At 46.7% G+C, this 19,271-nt stretch overlaps 12 protein-coding genes across 12 annotated transcripts; 8 read left to right on the top strand and 4 right to left on the bottom strand. All coding sequences in view use genetic code 12, as the record gives it.

Moving 5' to 3' along the window:
* Positions 1-47: 47 nt before the first annotated feature.
* On the top strand, positions 48-951 carry YVH1 (tyrosine protein phosphatase; the record flags this gene model as incomplete). Its single annotated transcript, XM_025479042.1, has 2 exons — positions 48-844; positions 900-951. The coding sequence occupies 2 exons, from the start codon at positions 48-50 to the stop codon at positions 949-951; spliced, it is 849 nt and encodes a 282-aa protein (XP_025338515.1).
* Positions 952-1,008: 57 nt separating this feature from the next.
* Positions 1,009-1,500, bottom strand: CXQ87_000464 (uncharacterized protein; the record flags this gene model as incomplete). The annotated part of the gene is made up of 1 exon (XM_025479041.1): positions 1,009-1,500. One exon carries the CDS (start codon positions 1,498-1,500, stop codon positions 1,009-1,011), a length of 492 nt encoding a protein of 163 aa, XP_025338514.1.
* Positions 1,501-2,071: 571 nt separating this feature from the next.
* Positions 2,072-3,373, bottom strand: NCS2 (Ncs2p; the record flags this gene model as incomplete). The annotated part of the gene is made up of 1 exon (XM_025479040.1): positions 2,072-3,373. One exon carries the CDS (start codon positions 3,371-3,373, stop codon positions 2,072-2,074), a length of 1,302 nt encoding a protein of 433 aa, XP_025338513.1.
* Positions 3,374-3,937: 564 nt separating this feature from the next.
* On the top strand, positions 3,938-4,486 carry RCT1 (Rct1p; the record flags this gene model as incomplete). Its single annotated transcript, XM_025479039.1, has 1 exon — positions 3,938-4,486. The coding sequence occupies one exon, from the start codon at positions 3,938-3,940 to the stop codon at positions 4,484-4,486; it is 549 nt and encodes a 182-aa protein (XP_025338512.1).
* A 241-nt stretch (positions 4,487-4,727) lies between these two features.
* Positions 4,728-5,069, top strand: CXQ87_000461 (uncharacterized protein; the record flags this gene model as incomplete). Its single annotated transcript, XM_025479038.1, has 1 exon — positions 4,728-5,069. The coding sequence occupies one exon, from the start codon at positions 4,728-4,730 to the stop codon at positions 5,067-5,069; it is 342 nt and encodes a 113-aa protein (XP_025338511.1).
* Positions 5,070-5,118: 49 nt separating this feature from the next.
* CXQ87_000460 (uncharacterized protein) lies at positions 5,119-7,851 on the bottom strand (the record flags this gene model as incomplete). The annotated part of the gene is made up of 4 exons (XM_025479037.1): positions 5,119-5,177; positions 5,228-5,600; positions 5,639-7,493; positions 7,526-7,851. 4 exons carry the CDS (start codon positions 7,849-7,851, stop codon positions 5,119-5,121), a joined length of 2,613 nt encoding a protein of 870 aa, XP_025338510.1.
* Positions 7,852-9,185: 1,334 nt separating this feature from the next.
* On the top strand, positions 9,186-9,524 carry CXQ87_000459 (uncharacterized protein; the record flags this gene model as incomplete). The annotated part of the gene is made up of 1 exon (XM_025479036.1): positions 9,186-9,524. The coding sequence occupies one exon, from the start codon at positions 9,186-9,188 to the stop codon at positions 9,522-9,524; it is 339 nt and encodes a 112-aa protein (XP_025338509.1).
* A 967-nt stretch (positions 9,525-10,491) lies between these two features.
* Positions 10,492-10,911, top strand: CXQ87_000458 (uncharacterized protein; the record flags this gene model as incomplete). The annotated part of the gene is made up of 1 exon (XM_025479035.1): positions 10,492-10,911. One exon carries the CDS (start codon positions 10,492-10,494, stop codon positions 10,909-10,911), a length of 420 nt encoding a protein of 139 aa, XP_025338508.1.
* Positions 10,912-11,631: 720 nt separating this feature from the next.
* On the top strand, positions 11,632-12,768 carry CXQ87_000457 (deoxyhypusine synthase; the record flags this gene model as incomplete). The annotated part of the gene is made up of 1 exon (XM_025479034.1): positions 11,632-12,768. One exon carries the CDS (start codon positions 11,632-11,634, stop codon positions 12,766-12,768), a length of 1,137 nt encoding a protein of 378 aa, XP_025338507.1.
* A 421-nt stretch (positions 12,769-13,189) lies between these two features.
* Positions 13,190-14,692, top strand: LAP41 (metalloaminopeptidase; the record flags this gene model as incomplete). The annotated part of the gene is made up of 1 exon (XM_025479033.1): positions 13,190-14,692. The coding sequence occupies one exon, from the start codon at positions 13,190-13,192 to the stop codon at positions 14,690-14,692; it is 1,503 nt and encodes a 500-aa protein (XP_025338506.1).
* Positions 14,693-15,110: 418 nt separating this feature from the next.
* On the top strand, positions 15,111-16,545 carry CXQ87_000455 (uncharacterized protein; the record flags this gene model as incomplete). Its single annotated transcript, XM_025479032.1, has 3 exons — positions 15,111-15,141; positions 15,213-16,515; positions 16,536-16,545. The coding sequence occupies 3 exons, from the start codon at positions 15,111-15,113 to the stop codon at positions 16,543-16,545; spliced, it is 1,344 nt and encodes a 447-aa protein (XP_025338505.1).
* An 884-nt stretch (positions 16,546-17,429) lies between these two features.
* Positions 17,430-18,752, bottom strand: GPA2 (guanine nucleotide-binding protein subunit alpha; the record flags this gene model as incomplete). Its single annotated transcript, XM_025479031.1, has 1 exon — positions 17,430-18,752. One exon carries the CDS (start codon positions 18,750-18,752, stop codon positions 17,430-17,432), a length of 1,323 nt encoding a protein of 440 aa, XP_025338504.1.
* Between the last annotated feature and the right edge of the window lie 519 nt (positions 18,753-19,271).

Raw genomic sequence — 19,271 nt, 5'->3', positions numbered from 1 at the left:
TTCTGCCCAGATAAAGATGCCTCACTCATCTCTTCACATCGTTCAGCATGATACACCGGATTCTAGGTAACATATTCCTACTGTCCCTAGATAACTTGGACGGATCTGTGGATTTGCAAAAGGAATATGCGATCACTCATGTGATCTCAGTTTTGGAAGGTCTGGTCCCGGCGTATCTCGCGGAGAAATTCCAGCATCTTCACATCGAAGTCCAGGACCTAGAAACTGCCAACTTACTCGAGCATTTACCCAGTGCAACCTATTTCATGGATCAGGCATTAATCGCCAAAGAAGATGGTGACGGGCAAAAACACCTGGGAGCGGTGTTAGTGCACTGCGCTCAAGGTGTCTCCAGATCAGTGACAGTGATCATGGCTTATTTGATGTACAGATATAAGCTCAAGCTCCCCCAGGCATTGCACGCAGTGAAAAGGCGGTCAGAGTCAGCTCAACCAAATGACGGCTTTATCAAACAACTTGAATTGTTCGAGCGCATGGGTTTCACCGTTGATAAGCTGTCTAGCACATACAGACAGTTCCTCGCCGAGCTCAGCTTACAAGAAGACCCAAGTGGTCAGTCACTAGCTTCATCAAAAATTTTCGAAAGCAACAGCAACAGCACAGAAAAAGCCAAAGGCACATTCAACCTCAGGTGCAAGCGGTGCAGGCAAGTCCTTGCCAATCAGGGTGATATAGAGACCCATGATATGCCAGGATCGGAGTCGAGACAGTCACAGTTTATCAAGAAGGCACCAAACTCTCGCAGAATCGTGGCAGTGGCAGATGCATCAAAGAATTGCTCACATTACTTCCTCGAGGAACCCGTGAACTGGATGCGTGAAGAGTTGGATAAACAGGACATTGAAGGAAAATTCTCTTGTCCCAAATGTAGCCACAAGGTTGGCGGCTACAGCTGGAAAGGTTCACGCTGCTCCTGCGGAAAGTGGATGATTCCAGCGTTGCATCTCCAATCGGCTAAAGTTGATGAGATGAAAACAGTATAGATTCTCAGTCATCTTCAATCACCATATCCACGTCAGAAGCATCGCAGTTCACCACAGGAGGCGAGATGCGGTCAGTTTCAGCCGTGGAAGCGCTTACTCCTACCACACCAGAGATTACCTGAGTATCCGTCAACGAGCCGGAGTTGTGATTAAATACTCGACGTTCGTCTGGAGCCCCCACAGCATCATCATCCGATAGGTCAGAAGAAGCCTGAAAACTTCCTGAGGCGTCAACATCTTCAATGTCAGCGTCAAGGTCGTGCTCAGCACTAGCATCGGGCATTCCCGAGGGAGCGTCTTGGTAAATAGTAGTAGACACATTAGCATTCAGGTTCTCTGCCTGCCCGACATTGCAGTCCTCATCCTCCATCTCCTGGGCCTCAAAATCCAATTGAGCCATAGTTTTGTTCACACCAATGGGCGCCAAGGTATAATAACCAGTGGTTCTAATCAGTCGTAGCTTTTCTAGCTTAAGAGACATTTCCGGCGTGAGCATCGAGGTCGAGCTTCCTGGTGAATGGTCATTGTCATAATACGCTCGTGGACCAGGAGAATCAGCCAAATATGCGGACAATGGTGGGGCCACAGGTTTGCCTATTGAATCCCTCCCACTTTTGTTTCTTGAACTCTTTTGGTGACGATCATCTGCCTTTAGATGCACAGGCCTAGTACGATTTCGACCTTCCCACTCGTTGTAGGTGTTGATGGTGAAGGATGGCACATCGAACATGCTGTTTGTGTAACGGACTTCTTGAACGACGGGTCAATTTATTAAAAAGGAAAGGAACAGAAGCGTTGTGATCTTTTGTGGTGCTAAAGTGAAGGAGGATAAGATAAACTTGATCTGGTTGTGTACCTTATTTCGCATTTGGGTGAAGCCCTGTCGATATAGGAAACGGTGAATTCGAGATCATGCAGAAGAAGCTGCTATAACTATTTGAGGAAAGAATAAGTTTTATCACGTAGCATGTCCTTTTGAGGCAACTTCAGCGTCGAGGGTCAAAAAGAGAAACCCTACAATCTTTCTCCATGAGTGTATGCCTTATCTATAAAATTCCCGAATACCCCTACTCCTCGTCAGTCAAGACGAACTCGTCCAAAATCTCATCCTTCGTAGCCCTTGTTGGCCATGCAAACTTGTCACCTGCTCCTAGTAACGTTACCGTGCAACCATAACATACTTCTAGCTTTTCGCCTTCCAAGTCGGAACACCCAATGACATTAGCGTATTCTTCAGCCAACTCTCTCTCAAGATCGGTTTCAAGAGGAGCAGCAGCCTTAACTGTGATAGACCGAAGCCATTGCTTTGGGTTGGTGTATATGTCTGCCAGACAAATACGACACTGGCCGGTTATCTCTCTTTTAGGCGCACCGAGCTTCTCTGCTGTCTTGACCACAGTTGAGGCTGTGGATGCATATCCGTTGAGCCCAAGGTCCTCGAAGTACTTTGTTGAAAGTGCCTGGACTGTCATGTTTTTGACCAAAGACGCAGTAGTGGTGTTTTGCACCAAAAACTTCTCTAGACCCTCAGTCAAGTCTAGGATAGCCTTGACTTCGGCAAAAAGAATGTCACGAAGTGGAAACAAGATATGAATCTCGTTGACGCCGTGAGAAATCGACCGATCGGCTATGGCATGGTGAATTTCTGACCCACGGCCCTTGACAGCAAACGATAGCACTTCACTGGCAAGCCTGGTCATACTGTGGCCCAAAATGATGGTTTGACAGCCCTGGGATACAGAAGTCTGCCTTATTAGGTCGTGATATACTAGCTGCAAAAGGTCGTCTCGCAGAGAGTTTGACGCACAAGCATCTAAAAGCAGCTGGACAGTAGTGCTTTGATCAAGTTCTTGGATGTGGTGTATGACTTGGAACTCTGCACTGACTTGAATCCGCTGAAGCGAGGTTTTGTCTAGAAGAAAAGTATTGGGATCCACGACGACGACTTCAATATGCACAGGCTTGAAACTCTCAGAAATCCTCTTTAGACTCTGCTCAGCCTCTTCTCTGCTTGGTCCCTTCTTCTCGAGAATGTGCAACACGACCAAATCAAAACCCTGTTTTCCATTATGTCCTAGGTTCTGTTCCTGAAGAAGCGAGGCGACCATATCTAAAAGCACCAACGAAGAGGCACCAAAAGAAACCGGAAGAAGCACTTTTTGAGTACCTAGCCTTTCTGCAACAGCCCCGTACTTCACCTTGTATCTCTCGTTGAGCATCAGCTTCCGCTGCTTACCACGCATGAACCAGACGAAGCAGCCTGCGCAGAAAAGATCTCTTCTAGAAATCAAAACAGCTTTTTTCTCACCACATCTTTTGCATACATCCTCGGTCTCTGGGTCCAAATATTGGACCGGCTGTGTGGACATTTGGTGGGGTGAAGTCTGCAGCGTTAAGCATGGCGATGTAACGATGCCATCGGTGGGGCTAAAGATCCGTGCACCACACGAGTCTGCGAAATGTTATGTCACCGCTTACACCCGTGCACCATGAAACGAGAGGTTGTCAGAATCGCTTCTTCCGCAACATCAGTGCACCGTGGCTCAACATACTCCGCCACAGATCTGTTAAATGACCACACAGCGATCTGGCGCATCACAAACTACACGAAATCCGTCCTGTCACGCATAAAGTCACGCTTACGTTCTGGAGAGAAAAATGAGCTTCAATTCCAGACTTTTAACAACCCCAAATATTGTAATTTCAGACCGGGAAAAATATTCTATTGTTCCCTCCGCAAACGATCAAAGACGTAGCAAATCAATCGGGTACCCCTTTCGTTTTCTGCAGGAACAAACGAAGCCCATACATACATTCGCGGTGTATTCAACTGCCAGAGAGGAGCTGTAGGAGAAGAACCCGTACCCCCAAGCCCCGACAAATATATAAATAGACCCCAATTTCCCCAATTGCGTTTTCTCTTCATCTATATCATGTCTGCCAACGACTTTTACTCTTCCGGCGAGCAAGGCCAAAGATCTGACAACAACTACCAATCCGACCCAAACCAGCAACAGCAGGGCGGTGAAGAAGGTGGTGACAGAGGCCTTTTGGCCACCATTGGTGGTGCTGCTGTCGGTGGCTACGGTGGTGGTAAGATGTCTGGAAACCACTCTACTTTGGGTAAGATTGGCGGTGCCATTGCCGGTGCTTGGGGTGCCAACAAGCTTGAGGACAAGTGGGAGGACAGAAAGGAGGAGAAGAAGTACGAGCAGCAACACAGCCAGAGCTACGGTCGTAATGACTACGGTCCTCCAGGTGGCGGCCCACCACCAGGCAACCACGGCCGCAATGACAACTACGGCGGTGGTCGTAATGACTACGGTCCTTCAGGCGGCCAGGGTGGCTACGGCAACCAGGGTGGCTACGGCAACCAGGGCGGCCAGGGTGGCTACGGCAACCAGGGCGGCTACGGCAACCAGGGCGGCTACGGCAACCAGGGCGGCCAGGGTGGCTACGGCAACCAAGGCGGCAGATGGTAAGCTTTCGCTAGACGGTAAGCAATTGCCTTTTTTTCCGGACACAAAATGCACGATTGCACGATGAAAACAAAATGTAGGCTCGACACGGGATGCAGAATGGTGAGAAGAACGCAGCTTTCCGTGAGCACTGGCTGCAAATTCACTCTCTACTCTATTTATATGCAGATCAGAATTCTCAGCGAAACCCATGCATCCAAATCGTTAGACTTTCTCTACTATCGCTTCAGCAAGATCCGGGGAAATGGCCGAAGACAATACACAACAGCAAAAGCCTACAGACAAGGTCGAAAAGGACAAAGCCATGGTGGACTTCACCAAGGGCGAGGTTCAAGACTATAAATTCTACCCTGATAATCCAGAAAATCACAGGCATAAGTACCGATGGGTAGCCAAAGAACCATCAAAGTACTATGATCCATGCGAAGAGAGTCGACAAGCATCGATCGACTGTGTCTTGCGTAATCAGGAGGACAAGTCGGTCTGTCAAGACTTCTTTGACGCCTATAGAGAATGTCTGAAGGACTTCTTCAAAAAGCGCAGAGAAGACAGAATGGCAGGCAAGGCTGGGTGGGGCAAATGGTGATTAAGCAAAATCTGAACGAGCATGACCCCCTCCACACAGACACGACTCTTTAGCACTTCTCCTCCATTTGCCAAACATCATAGTTGGAGTATGCATGAGATATGGATCCTCAAGACACTTCCAACGTGCCAGGTGCAGAGAGTACCTTCTAAGAGGACCCGTATCCTCGTCGTCGCTATCTGATAATGCACCACTCCGTCCACTGCTCGCATCGCATGAACCAGCATACTTATAGTCGAGGTACAGCCTTGTGTTTTGCATCTCCAAACGGCCTGTCTTTCTGTTCACAGAACATACAAAAACAGCTTCTTTGGCTTCAGCAGGGAGGGATTCCTTGTTGAGCTTTTCATATCTTTTCAAAAGGCTAGCCTTGTGTGATTCATCGACATTCTCGAGGAAACGGCGGAATACCTGATCCAATGTCTTCGAAACGTCGACCCGTATGACAAATAAAGCATAGTTCAATTGAACGTTGAAAAGGCACGAGTCCTCATGCGTGATATGCTCACAGAGCTTCTCACAAAGTTTAGACTCCCATTCGAGTAGAAAGAATGATTTGGGAAGGTCACAACGGGCTCGTGCTCGAACCTTTCAGTGATATCCCACATTGCCTTCTGGAACTTATCTCTGTACATTGGAATTTCATCGGTCACAAACTCATATCCTCTTGAAACCTCGTAGATCAGCTCCTTGAACTGATGAGTGAACTCTAGCGTGAGTTCTTGCTCATGCCTTGTGTATCTGTCAAAATCCCGTAGGCGTCTTTCAATAAAATGGAGATAATTCAAAAAGAATGTTTCACCGAAGTTGCTGAAAGGTCTTATGCGTAACCACTCGAGGAGTTGCAATTTGACTTGCTCATTTCTTACTCTTGAATGGTGGAAGGATTGACTGACACTGGATTTGTGAGATTTCATTTTTGTCTGGTCTAAGAATCGGAGATCACACTTGTCGAAATCGACGATGTTGCCATAGAATGGCACATTCAATGACTTTTGAATCGACTCCGAAATCTTGCCTTTTTTCATTCCGGAACTTGAGAGACCCAACATGAAAGCATCATTCAAAAGCGATGCTTTAGATTGGATCACCTTATTGGTGCAGTTCAACAAATACTGAGAACGGATTCCACCGCAAAGGTAAGATATGAAGTTGGAAAGGAGGTGGAAATCATTCACGTCAGAGCCATCGTTGCTGATGTTAAAATAACCATGCATAGTTTTCTTGTCGTTGTCCACGTGCGAGAAGTTCAAGTCTAGCACATCGGTATTGCGTTTTGAATGGCAGTCTATGAGAGGGCCTAGAGAAAAGCTAGATCCACTGCTTAAGAAGGAGCAATCCAACCCACTGAGGATTCTATATTTCTCATCATTCAGGAGTTGATTCTCATCAATCTTGTCACCAAAGACATCGTACTGAAGGAGCTGATCCTTGCAAGACTTGGTCTTCCTTCTCTTTTTCATGTTTGACTCATCAGACTCGAGCTTTCTTTTCGAGCTAGAACGTTTACGAAGCTTTTTGACTCTAGTCGTAGCTCCAGAAGCATTTGGGTCAGCGGAACGCTGGAAGCGTATGCTTGTATCAAGTCGATGATGGCGTTTCTGATGTTGATGATGCGATTCATGAGGATGTGGGCGCTTTGCTACTAAAAGCTGCTCGTAACCAGGGCTAGAGGGCTCCGGCCAAAGTTTTCCAGCTCTTCGTTGGCTGAGGAATCTGTCCATATGAGAATCTAGACTCGATTTGCGTGACAGATGGCGTAGGGTTCCCCAGCGTCTTAGCAAAGGAGGCGACTTCTTACCAGAAGAAAGTGAGCCCGAGCTAAAGATGGGGGACTTGCCAGGGAAATGTGAGGATGCTTTGATTTTGGAGATCGCATCCTGAAACTCTTCGTGATATGCTTTGGCGACCTCTTCAGACGATTTCTGTGGGGAGGTTTCCTCTCTGCGCTTCACTCTGATAGCGTTCTGACGCCTTAAAGGAACACCACCCGTGATTCGATTTGACTCGGGAGCAATTATTAGGGTATTACGGTTTGTGGGGTTTTGGCGGGCAGAAGAAAGAAGAAGGCGCTGTGCCAGCTGCATGCTATCCAAGAGATTCGAATGGGCTTCCATTCTGGCTTCCTCGGGATTACGTGCATATTCTTCATCAATGCTTGCATCGTCGCTGATGCTATCCTCGTCAAAATCCTCCTGGGCCTCATCGTCAACCTCCTGATCCGAGGGCTCCTCAAACTCTGCGTCGTTATCGGAGCTCCAGCTGGATGTGCTACCATCATCATCACGCGTTGAAGAGCCGAGGAATAAATCAAATGGAGGGGCTGAAGACTCAGGGTGTGAAGCACTCATGCCGTCTCTAGATCCAACATTGGAAGATGCGGCCCTGGGGCTTTCGTCAAGATCAATATCCAAATCCATATCGCTTTCCAAGTCGGGTATCACCAAAAAACGCACGGGGATGCTAAGTTACGGATTTCGGCAGGAAGTGCCGTGGTTCGGATGTGACTTTGGTCCGCTTGTCTATAGTAGTCAGGCAGGAGCTGAACAGACAGGCGGCTAGATTGTGGAGACTGATCAGGAGCAGTCAGGGTCAGGTTTTGGCGGTTTTGTTCGTCAGTGTATCGATTCAAAAGATTGGCCAGAACCTCGTTCATGCGGGCAAAGAAGTCCCGGGATAAGAGGTGGCGTAGGTTCGAGTTGTTGCGGATACCCTCAAATAGACCAGGAAGCGTGAGTCCTCTTTGGGGCTCGTTATTCTCTGGCGACGTGGGTGGGGGCATAGGGCCAAAGGGGCACAAGCTTAGGGAATGATGAAGTCAAATGAAGTCTTGCTGGAATTCTGTGAGTTATTGGGGTAGTGTGGTTGTAGTTAATTGCCAGGGCCATGCGAGATTACTGCACATTTACTAACGGGTCAGACCAAGGCCCCGGAGCTAAATCGGCCCATGGAGGAGTGGGAATATTTGTGGGAAGGGCAATAGGTAAAATGATCTTGATGGTTTCGGTAGCCTTGAATTTCAAAGCTCTCCATGTTTCCCCAACGTCAGATCGCTAGACTGCCATGCGCAGATTATGTGAGACAGATAAGGCCGATAAGGGTAAACATGGGGAGGAACAGGTAAAACTAAAATATGCTTATTTTTTGGGTCGATATTGTTGAAGGAATCATGTTTGTAGAATGTAAGCTGCTCTGTAGTTAGTGTCTGTTTGGTGTGTAAAAGGGCACTTGTTGAAGTTAGATACTGTCGTGAAGGGAGTGTAGATCGCTTCTGAAGATTTTTGTACAGATTTGTGTGTCAATATTGTAGAGAAGCTTTTCTGGAAATCGAAGCACATAGACCTCCGTTTTGCCTATGTGAGTCTAACAAAGTGGAGGAGATACCTTAATGCAATGACTTACATGTACAAACAATTTAGTTGCGGGAGTCATAATTGGAAATCTCCTTTACAATATCTTGCCGAGATAGAGAAGGTGTATAGCTTCTCCTGAAACTCGACCCTATGCTAATTGATATGCGGTTACCAAATGATCTTTTGCAAGACCCAAATCAGCACTGACAATTCATGGTAAAAATACGCTACCGAGAGAATTGGGTAATCAACTGTACCCCACGGGCTTATATCATACAACTTAGTGGCAGACAAGAATGAAGGCCCTTGCTCCCATTGTAATTTGATCGACATACATTCCCTAAATTCAAACATAAGGCCAGAGCAATTGGTTGTCTAATTTGCAAGTCAAGGTTTCTATGAAATGATGATGAAGAAGGTTTAATGTGTCAGAATCCTGCTTTACCCATTTCGCATGCCTTTCTTTTACCATTTTTTTGCAGCCATAGATCGTAGCTCTCTAAAACCGCCAAAAGTGTAACAAATTCACAATTCATTCACTCGTAAACATGAATCACTCCGAGGAAGAGTTTAACGAAGTCACTCAGGCCCTTTTCTTAGAAATGTTTTGTATGGATGGTGCATGAAGTATGAGTAAGATCGCAAGTGGGGCAGCGGGGATCTTGTATAGGTTTTTCCGGGTTGGTGAAGAGTAATCTGATAATCGACTCATTGCACCGTTTGAACACATAGACAGCTCTTTCGCTGCGTTTTATTTCGAAGGATGTCCCTTTTACTTCCGTCCTTGCAAGACCGTTACGGTGCTCTTGGCCATGTAGATGTCAGAGAATGGTTCAAAGAGCAGGCCTACAGAACAAACAGAACAAAGACAACTTCAGATGGTCTTTTGGTGGTGCCTGGTTTTTTTGCACAGTCAGATCAAAATACAGATGACGTCGAATTCAATTACGCATTCAACAATATTGGAAGACTCAAACCTGCTGATCTAATCGAGGAAGTGAAAGACTTTAATAGGAATGCTCAACCAAATGAAGTATACAAGCTTATTACGTATGCAAGACACAGTCAAGGCTTCCATAACGTCGTTGTCGACAAGTACTGAAATAAAGCGTGGGAGGAAAAGTGGGCACTTCTCAATACCGACGGTGAGTATGAATACGGACCCGATGCTATGCTTTCTACAAAGGGCATCGAACAAGCAAGACAAAATCACGAGGTATAGGAGAAAGAAATCAAGGAACATGGTGCACCATTGCCGTACAAGTTCTACGTATCTCCATTGCAAGGTCTATGTGGACTCTTTAATACACCTGGGAAGGACTCAGAAAGCCAGACCAACAAGCGGTTATCTTTGAAAGCCTCAGAGAACGTTACGGATCCCACACGTGCAGCCAAAAAGCACCAAAAGTATTAAAAGAGAAGATTCGAGGGGTACGGTTTCACTTTTGAGGACAGTTCTCTGTAAGAGGATGATCTCCATACCGACGAACAGGAAACTCACAGACACCATTGTGTAAGGACCAATGACTTTACCCAGGAATGTACGAACAACGAAATGCTGCAGATCGTCAAAACGCTTTGAACAACGCTTTTGTATCCACCACATCTCATGCGGGTACAATTAGTGAACTTCTAACAGTTTTCAACCATCGACCATTTGCGATTTCTACGGGAGGTATGATTTCTTTGGTAGTCAAGGCAACCAGAAGAGTTGATTATAAAGCAATTCCAAACATTTCATCGAAGCCAGGTAAGAACATGCTACTAAAAAAAATTACGAATCAATCGGATCTTCAAACAGTAATGCTCCTTGCCTTTACTCATTCGCGTGCAAACCAACCTTTCCACTTGGCAACACCAGATAAGCGGAGACTACAAAAAAGACCCCTTTTACAGAATTAGAGCAAGACCAAAAACCTAAGTTTCAAAAAAGTTTATGTAGTCACAAAATCTCCTTATTGGCTCTATTGTAGAACTGAGTGACCTACTTCCCTGGTGTGTCCTGCACACGCGGGAAACCAATCAAACACTTTTCATTTCTCACATTTCCACCATAATAGCCGTTAGATATGTCGACGTCGATTATCCGTACCATCAAGAATATCTATCATTCTGGCTTCAAAAGAGCCGCTTGGCAAATCCACTCCCACAACGATACCAAGAGAGGTTGGCTCGTGGGTACCGATGACTGGGGTAACAAGTACTACGAGACCGATGTCCCTGAGGAAATCCACATGAGAACCAGATGGGTTGAATACAACGACTGGAACGTGGACATGTCGAATGTCGAGCCAGGCTGGCATTACTGGTTGGGCTATGGTACCAACACCCCACCTAACCGTTTGCCAGAGGACCAGGCTGCCTCAAGAGCCTATCCTTTAAAGAAGCACCAGGGCAACGTCACGAACACTTCAGGTGCATTTGTAACATACAACACGGCTAAACCTAAGCACCAGGCATGGGCTCCAGAGGTCAGGGAGAGAGTTTAAGTAGACTAGCACATTTAATACATTGCATGAACGAGAAGATTGTAGCGATTGGGATGGTGTAAATAGAGAGAAGGGGACCAGAATTGCATTGTGAGCTTATCAGGGTTTCGACTCATTTATAAAGAGGCACTTTTTGCAATCAATGACTTACGAGTTTACGGCTTTAGTAAAGTGCTCCTCTCATGCTAGGCGTGTCGTAAACAAGGAGTCCCGTCAGGATACACAGCTTGATAAACATGAAGAGAATCTGTAATCCAGAGAAACAGTGTAAGCATTTTGCTTGGGGAATAAACTCGCTGTGTGGTACACTGTCTTGACTGATAGTACGTTCAATAGCTCATAATAAGGACACCCTGATGTCGGACAAATGGGAGAAGCTCCCTCTTTTTTATTCTCTTTAATTGCCTCGATCTACCATATCATTGTCATCTTTATCTTTTATTTCTCCTCCCACACGTTAAATGCTGTCAGCTCATGCACTTCACGAGAGCCTTTCGCAGTCTAACATTTGCAGCCATTCTATAACCCACCTTCATCATCCCGAAATTCACATTTCAAGGCAAATCGAGAAAACCACATTCCCGTGCCTTCGTAAATCAATTCCTAAAATGCCTGCAACAATCGTCCGACTGGGCCCCTAATGCCGGACTTTCCTGTAGCGCAGATGAGCATCTCGTTTTTTTCACTTCCCCATATCTCCATACTCTCCAAACTACTATAATGAGCGGCTCGGGAAAACTTCCTGCTATTGCGTCGGACGCTGTCCTTAAACAATCGGTGCCTGTGCCTGACGACTTTGAAAAGGTCAGAGGCATGGACTACTCTCAAGACTACGCCTACAACTCCAAGGCTACAGACTTGATCGCCTCCATGAAGACCATGGGTTTCCAGGCGCTGTCGGTGGCTTCTGCTTGTGACATTATCAACGAGATGGATAGCTGGAGAGGAAAGCTCAAGGACGAGTTGCCTGAGCACGAACGTGGGGGTGAATTCGACAGTGAGAACCGTCAGAAGGCCACCATCTTCATGGGCTTCACTTCCAACTTGATCTCCTCGGGTCTCAGAGATACTTTGAGATACTTGGTCCAGCACAAGAAGGTATCTGCCATTGTGGCCTCTGCTGGTGGTATCGAGGAGGATTTGATTAAGTGCTTGGCTCCTACATACCTTGGTGATTTTGCCTTGCCAGGCAAGACCTTGAGAGACCAGGGCCTCAACAGAATTGGCAACTTGCTTGTGCCAAACGACAACTACTGTAAGTTCGAGGAGTGGATTGTGCCTGTCTTGGACAAGATGTTGGAGGAGCAGGAGGAGGAGATGGCCAAGTTGGGCAAGGAGGGCTTGAATGCTGATTCTGCCGCCATTTGGACTCCATCCAAATTGATTGACCGTCTCGGAAAAGAGATAAACGACGAACTGTCGGTGTTGTACTGGGCTCATAAAAACAAAATCCCTATTTTCTGTCCAGCCATCACGGATGGTTCCATTGGTGACATGTTATTCTTCCACACCTTCAAAGCCAGCCCGCAGCAGTTCCGTTTGGACATTGTCGCTGATATCAGAAAAATCAACTCCATGTCCATGGAAGCTTCCAGAGCCGGTATGCTTATTTTAGGTGGTGGCTTGGTCAAGCACCATATTTGCAATGCCTGTCTCATGAGAAACGGAGCCGACTGGGCTGTTTACATCAACACCGGTCAGGAATTCGATGGTTCTGATGCAGGTGCCAGACCTGACGAAGCTATCAGTTGGGGTAAGATCAAGGCCGATGCCAAGCTGGTGAAGGTCTATGCTGATGTCACTGTGGTGTGGCCTTTGATTGTGGCGGCCACTTTCGCTGCTAAAAGACCGGAGTAGATGGAAGTTGAAGGACTTAGAGGGAAAGGCCACTCACAAAAAATGCTGGTGCCGTAGAAGCTGTCAGGTTGACAATGTATGTAACGAAAGCGACGAGAAGCAAAACCACGGTATCAAGTGTAAATATGAATCCTTATGAGAAACCACGAAGAAGCGTAATTGTAGGATGCTTATCTGTGTAGGGTGATGTCTGGAGGGTTCCATATCGGGGTTATGCATGGTAATCCTGACCTATAAAACGTTTCATATCAATCAAACCATTTCAAATTTTCTGATTATTTCAATCCAATCAGATAGTTTGGTCCTCCACACCCTATATCTTGGTGCTGGCTGTTTGCAGCCATTGTGGCGCGCGGAATTGTGGAGGTGCATTATCTCACCTAATCGGAGATCTGTCAGTTACCTACTATCAACTACTACCATGAACAACGAATTGATCGAAAAATTGCAGAAGCTTCTCGCTGAAGGGAAGGGAGAAGAGTTTGCTTTGTTACGTGAGGCATTGATCCAAAAGAGTCTGGCGAAGGCGTCTGGAGATAAGTCTTACTTGGACCACGCTGAGGACTACATTGACTTCACCTACACCAACCCTACCGTGTGGCACGCAACTGACTTCTTTTCCAAGAAGCTCGAGAAGGCTGGCTTCAAGTACCTTCCTGAAAAGGAACTGTGGAGTCAGGTCGGTCCTGGTCTGTACTACACTACTAGGAGTGGGTCCTCTTTGGTGGCGTTTGTAGTTGGTCCAGACTGGACTCCTGAGAAAGGAGTCGGCGCAATTGGCTCTCATATTGATGCCTTGGCCACGGTGGTCAAGCCAAACTCCACAAAGAGTGATGTGGACGGCTACAACCTTTTGGGAGTGGCAAACTACGCTGGCGCTTTGAGCTCTGTATGGTGGGATAGAGACTTGGGTGTGGGTGGCCGTCTTTTGGTGAAGGAGAAGGGCAAGGTCAAGCATAAGTTGGTGGATTCAACTCCTCATCCAGTGGCAAGAATCCCTACTTTGGCGCCACATTTTGGTGCTGCAGCCGCGGGTCCTTTTGACAAGGAGACACAGACAGTGCCTATTGTTGGGTTTGGTGGAGAAGTTGAACCGACCAAAGCTGAAAAGCTGGCTCCCCTCTATGGGAAGCACCCATTGAAGTTGTTGAGGTACATTTCGAAGATCTCTGGCCACGCCGTGGAAGACATTGTGCAGTGGGATTTACAGTTGTATGACGTTCAAAAGGGTGTGGTTGGTGGCTTGGACAACGAGTTTGTTTTTGCTCCCAGAGTCGACGATAGGGTTTGTTCGTACTCTGCCATCACTGGTTTGATCGAAGCTAAGGACAATTTACCCAAGGATGGCTTTTCAGTTGTCGGTCTCTTCGATAACGAGGAAGTCGGCTCCGGAACCAGACAAGGTGCTCGTGGACACCTTTTTCTGAGTACCGTTGAACGTGTAGCATCGTCGTCGTACTACAACCCAGGCGAAGCTGAACTGACCGACCTGATCAAGGTTACCTTCGCCAATTCTATCATTTTATCAGCCGATGTCACCCACTTGCTCAACCCTAACTTCCCCAATGCCTATCTTGAGAACCACAAGCCAGTTCCTAACAAGGGTATTTCGATCGCTTTAGACCCTAATGGTAACATGGCCACTGACTCAACCGGATTGGCACTTGTCGAGGAGCTCGCCAAAAAGAATGGAGACGAGCTCCAATACTTCCATATCAGAAATGGCTCTCCCTCAGGCGGTACCATTGGACCATACCTTTCTATCCAAACTGGCGCCAGAACAATCGACTTGGGTATTCCCCAGTTGTCCATGCACTCGATAAGAGCTACTCTAGGCAGCAAGGATGTTGGTTTGGCCATCAAGTTTTTCTCCGGCTTCTTCAAAAACTGGAGATCTACTTACGACAACTACGAGCAGAACTGATTTCAAGTTCTACTTGAAGCACACATTTTCGCAGCCACAAGTGCAATGCAGAGTCGCTTTTCTTGAACACATGCAAAAGCGAGGAAATCATGCCGGGACAAAAGTTAAAAGCCACCATCAAGTTAGCTGCTCCTTGTTCTTTTTATTTTATTATCTAAAATCAAATCCTTTTTCCTCTTTCCCATTTGGGCGGCTGGCTCCAGGGTCCTGGACCTGCACAATATAGCTCTCACCTTACAAGGAGTATGTATTTGCCTGACCAACTCTGTACTCAATCGAACAGCTAAAATGAGTATGTGTCTCATTATACGCCAAATGAACTGGCTGAGTTTATATAAGGGATGAAAGCTACCTCAGGACCTCTCCATTGACTCGACCCGTCTAACAACTGTACTAACACGCAGCACCTCCTAAAAAGATGTCGCTTGAAGAGTTCATCTCTGATGATTGTATGTATATTTAAAGACCAAATGGTTTCCATTATGGCCGTATCGATAATAACGATGTTACTAACAGCTAGCTTACGGTGGTTCTTGGGCCGATGATGAGATTGACATCGCCTCAATTTCTGTACCCATCGAGAAGAATAAATCACTAGGTGGCTCCGAATCGGGAATTTTTGGCCCTGGTGGCTACGGACGGTCGAGAAACTTCCTGGTTGATCAAGGACCTCCGTATATCGTGAAACTCCTACACCTTCCTGTGTCGTGTGATGATATATTCGTGAAAGACCTCTTCAGCTCCCGATTTATGCTGTTTATCAAATTCAAGATCGTTTACGATCCAGTGTCAAACCCGTTGGAAACGGGTATAGTCAAGAAAAGTGCATTTGTTGAGCTAAAATCGTTCAGTGATCAGAACAGAGTGGTAAACTGGCAGGACTTGTACTACAAAGGTAACCGCCGAGTGATCATTGAACCCGCAGACTACGCCGATTTTCAAGGCTGTATGAAGTTTAATCAGGAGCATGACTCAGAACTACGTCGTATTGAGCGTGAATTTCTTTCCAACAAAACCAGGGGTAGCTTCGAGGGACGCCGTTCCTCTCATACTGGCCATATCCCAGGCCTTGGAGTTCTCGGCGAGCTTGAGGCAATGCATCTGTCAGGACGTGATAATCTGCGAATGGGTGGACCAGGACGCAGATCATCGTTCGGCTCCGGAGGCCACAATGGCCCACCTCAACCCAAACCACTCACTCGTTTCACCTCTTCACACACAGCAACACCTCAAATTATAGACCCTGGTCATGAAACGCCAGCCTTGGGTCCATCGAAACCCAAACCTAATCCATTCGGCAATGCCAAGCCTGTGGATATATTGGCAAAGGAGCATGAGATGGATAAAAAAATTGTGTCAATTGACCCAAATACTGTCACGGCACTCAGTTCAGACTCCGAAGACATGCTGAAGAAAAAGGGGAACAATGATACAAACGGTAGAACGCGTGCACCTCCGAAGAGTGTCGAGCCCGCAAAATCGGAAACTAATGCATTGTCTCCGGCTCCAATTCCATCTTCAATCTACGGTCAGAAGAAGAGTTTGGCGGACATCCTCAGCACCAAGTCCGAGTCTGAGGATACGAGGGCTCCTAATGCGAAGGGAAGAAAGTCTGCCAATGGGACTCCGAAACCCCAAGGAAAGCCAGTGATTTTGAAGAAAAAGCATTCCACTGTTTCATCTCCTGAGCATCAAAAGGAGCTCGAAAGACTAAGTAGTCCCGATGTCTTACACCTCGAATCGAAGAGTGCTCCTGAAGTATCCACGAAGAGTGAAGTTCTTGTTGTTGACCTGGATGACGGCTCAAAACTGGAGCCTACTCAGTCCACAAAACCAACAACAGATGCAAATAAAGATGTCTCTTTAAAAGAGGATAAAAATAAGCCGACCACAAGCAGGAGATCTCGGGACAATCTGACTAGGAAACTGTTCCTGAGGAGTAAAAGGGGATCGGTCGATGAAAGTACAACGAAGGGGGATCTACTGAAAAGCATTCAGCGGAGTATAACCATCCAATTCATAAGGACCAACATCATCTTACAGAACGCAATAAGTCCTTTTCTTCGCAGCAACGTCCAGATTTCAAGAAGCATCTCATTGAAATGACTCTGGCATTGGAAGATAAGGTACAGTTGGAAGATAAGTCAGATGAAAAGGATCGATCCTCTAATCGTGGTGGCAGGAGAAGTGGAAGAAGAGTTGGAATGGAAAGACGGGGCGGCAAGCGGTCGGAAGGCGGACCAGGAAGGAGAGGTTCTAGAACGAATACTGAGGCAGCGAAGGATGGGAAAGTAACGAAGGGGAAGATGACAAGCCTCCAGCCCCAGCCGAATCTAATGAAGAAGAAAAGCAGATAAATCTGCAATCAAATGGCGCAAAACGACTGGGTGATGAAGACCCTGGTAATAAAAATGGCCATTTGAACTCAAGGCGTGGAAGAGGTCGTGGCCAAAGCGGTCGTGGTGGCCGGTCTTACAGAGGAAGAGGAAGAGGAAGGGGAGGTTCTGAGAGGAGGCCTAGCGGTGAGAGCAAAGATTCACAACCAGCTAAACCCCCTCCAGCCGAAAGCCAGCCAGCGGCCAGTGCATGATGCAACGAAATTCATTTTAATGTGAAATACGAATAAATAACTCGAAAACAATACCATGTATAGATACACCAGAATGAAACCAATCCTTTTTCTTTCTTTCTCTTCTCTCCTTCGAATCTTTTTCAATAGTGTGCCTCAGTTAATCAATTAGGTGTTTAAGATACCACTGTCTCTCAAAGAATTTTCCAATATTGTCTCCTTCACTGCGGCAAACACGAGTTGAATGTTTGAAGTGTCTGTGGCCTGTGTGACGTGTGGATAGATGTTAAGGCCTGAACGATTTACCTGTGTAAATCTCCATAAAATATATTTCACGGCCTTGTTGATGTTGTCACCGCCATTGTAGTCTGGGAAATAATTTTCCAAAGGTGAAAATGGCAATTTCTTTGCGAAGACATCGATCTTGTTGAGGAAGAGCACAATGGAAGTTCTCGAGAACCAGCGCGAGTTGACCACTGAGTCGAACAACGTAAGGGACTCTTCCAATCGGTTCTGGGAATCTTCTTCTAGAAGCGCCTGGTCATATTCGGAAAGAGCCACACAAAAGATTATTAGCGTGACGTTATCGAAGCAGTGGATCCATTTCTTGCGCTCTGAGCGCTGGCCACCTACATCGAACATATGCATATTGACACCGCTCATTTGAAAACGGAAGTCGAAGATACCCGACGTTTTCTTTCGTGTACGCAAGATATCAGCCTGGTTGGGGACATAGTCAGGGGCAGCGATTCTGTCCATATTACTGAGCATGTAGTCTGTGGAGTCAATGAGGTAGAATTTGCCTTGCTCACGCTCCATGAAATCGTGGACCTCTTTGATGTTGTAGACATCCTTGATCTTGGCAGCCACAGAGGGATTGAAAGGCTCTTCAGAGGAAACCGAAACCTCATAGTCCAAGATCTCGTTGAGGTCGTCGTAGCGCAAGATGTGTTTACGCTGGCCCACTGTTCCTGCAATGTTGGCGGCCAAGTCGTCCTCGCTAGTGCCCTTTTCGGCGATCAAATCAGGCTGGAGGTCGATTATGGCGTTCACCACATTCTTGACACAATCAAGCACGTTCTTGAACACAAACGGCTTGTATTCATAGAGCTCTTCATCGGAGAATCCGTTCTTGTGCAAGATCTTCATCTGCTTGACAATGGTGGATTTACCACTCTCACCCGAACCCAACAACAAGACCTTCACTTCCTTGTCTCCCGTGACGGGCTGAATGATGCCGTTGTTGGTCTGTGAGGACAGTTGCCTGGACTGAGCGGTCGAGTTGGGAGCCAGCCCTGGTCTTAGGCTCTGATTGGCGGTTGTGGCGAGGTGCTGTTGCTGTGAGTCTTGATGGTTCTTTTCAGATACCCAGTTAGAGGAGTCCAGGGTCTCCTTAGCGGACCGGCCCACGGCGGTCTGCTGCTTGGTCCGCTTGTCCGAAACATCGGGTGCTGGCGGAGCCGGCGGGTCCTTTGAAGAACACAATCCCATGGTGTGAAAAGATCAATTGGCGCTTATGATGTGTGGTAGGGTAATGCGGCACAGATAGTGAGAAAAAAGGTCGCGGCTTACCTCGAGGATACACAGCGACGTGGGGAGCAGAAGAGGCTTTCTTAGCATTTGGGTGCACAAGAAAAGAACACAGAATTAGAAGGAATTTTTTTTCTTTGCATTTAGAAGAAGAAAGATGCACTAAAAAATTCTGGTTTCAAAGCACAGTTGATTATGATTCTGAAAGTATGTGGCCATGGACGGGCGCGACGGAATGGTTGCAAATACGGCGGCAGATCCGGAACGCTATTCACCTGATTGTCCACGGTCTAGATGAGTTGGTGCTTTAGATTATACCGACTAGGGTGTGGATTCGAGGTAAGCTGTAATAAAGAATGCAGATGTCAAAAAGTACAAGTGGTGGTTACAAAAGAACGAATCCAAACAGTTAGCCCGCTATGAGCAACTACATTTAGCAAGTGAGGCAATTGCTTTGAGCCATTGAGATCATGTAATGTA

Source organism: Candidozyma duobushaemuli (assembly GCF_002926085.2).
Source record: "Candidozyma duobushaemuli strain B09383 chromosome Unknown A_B09383, whole genome shotgun sequence".
NCBI lineage: Eukaryota > Fungi > Ascomycota > Pichiomycetes > Serinales > Metschnikowiaceae > Candidozyma > Candidozyma duobushaemuli.
This window is presented reverse-complemented; position numbering and strand designations above follow the sequence as displayed.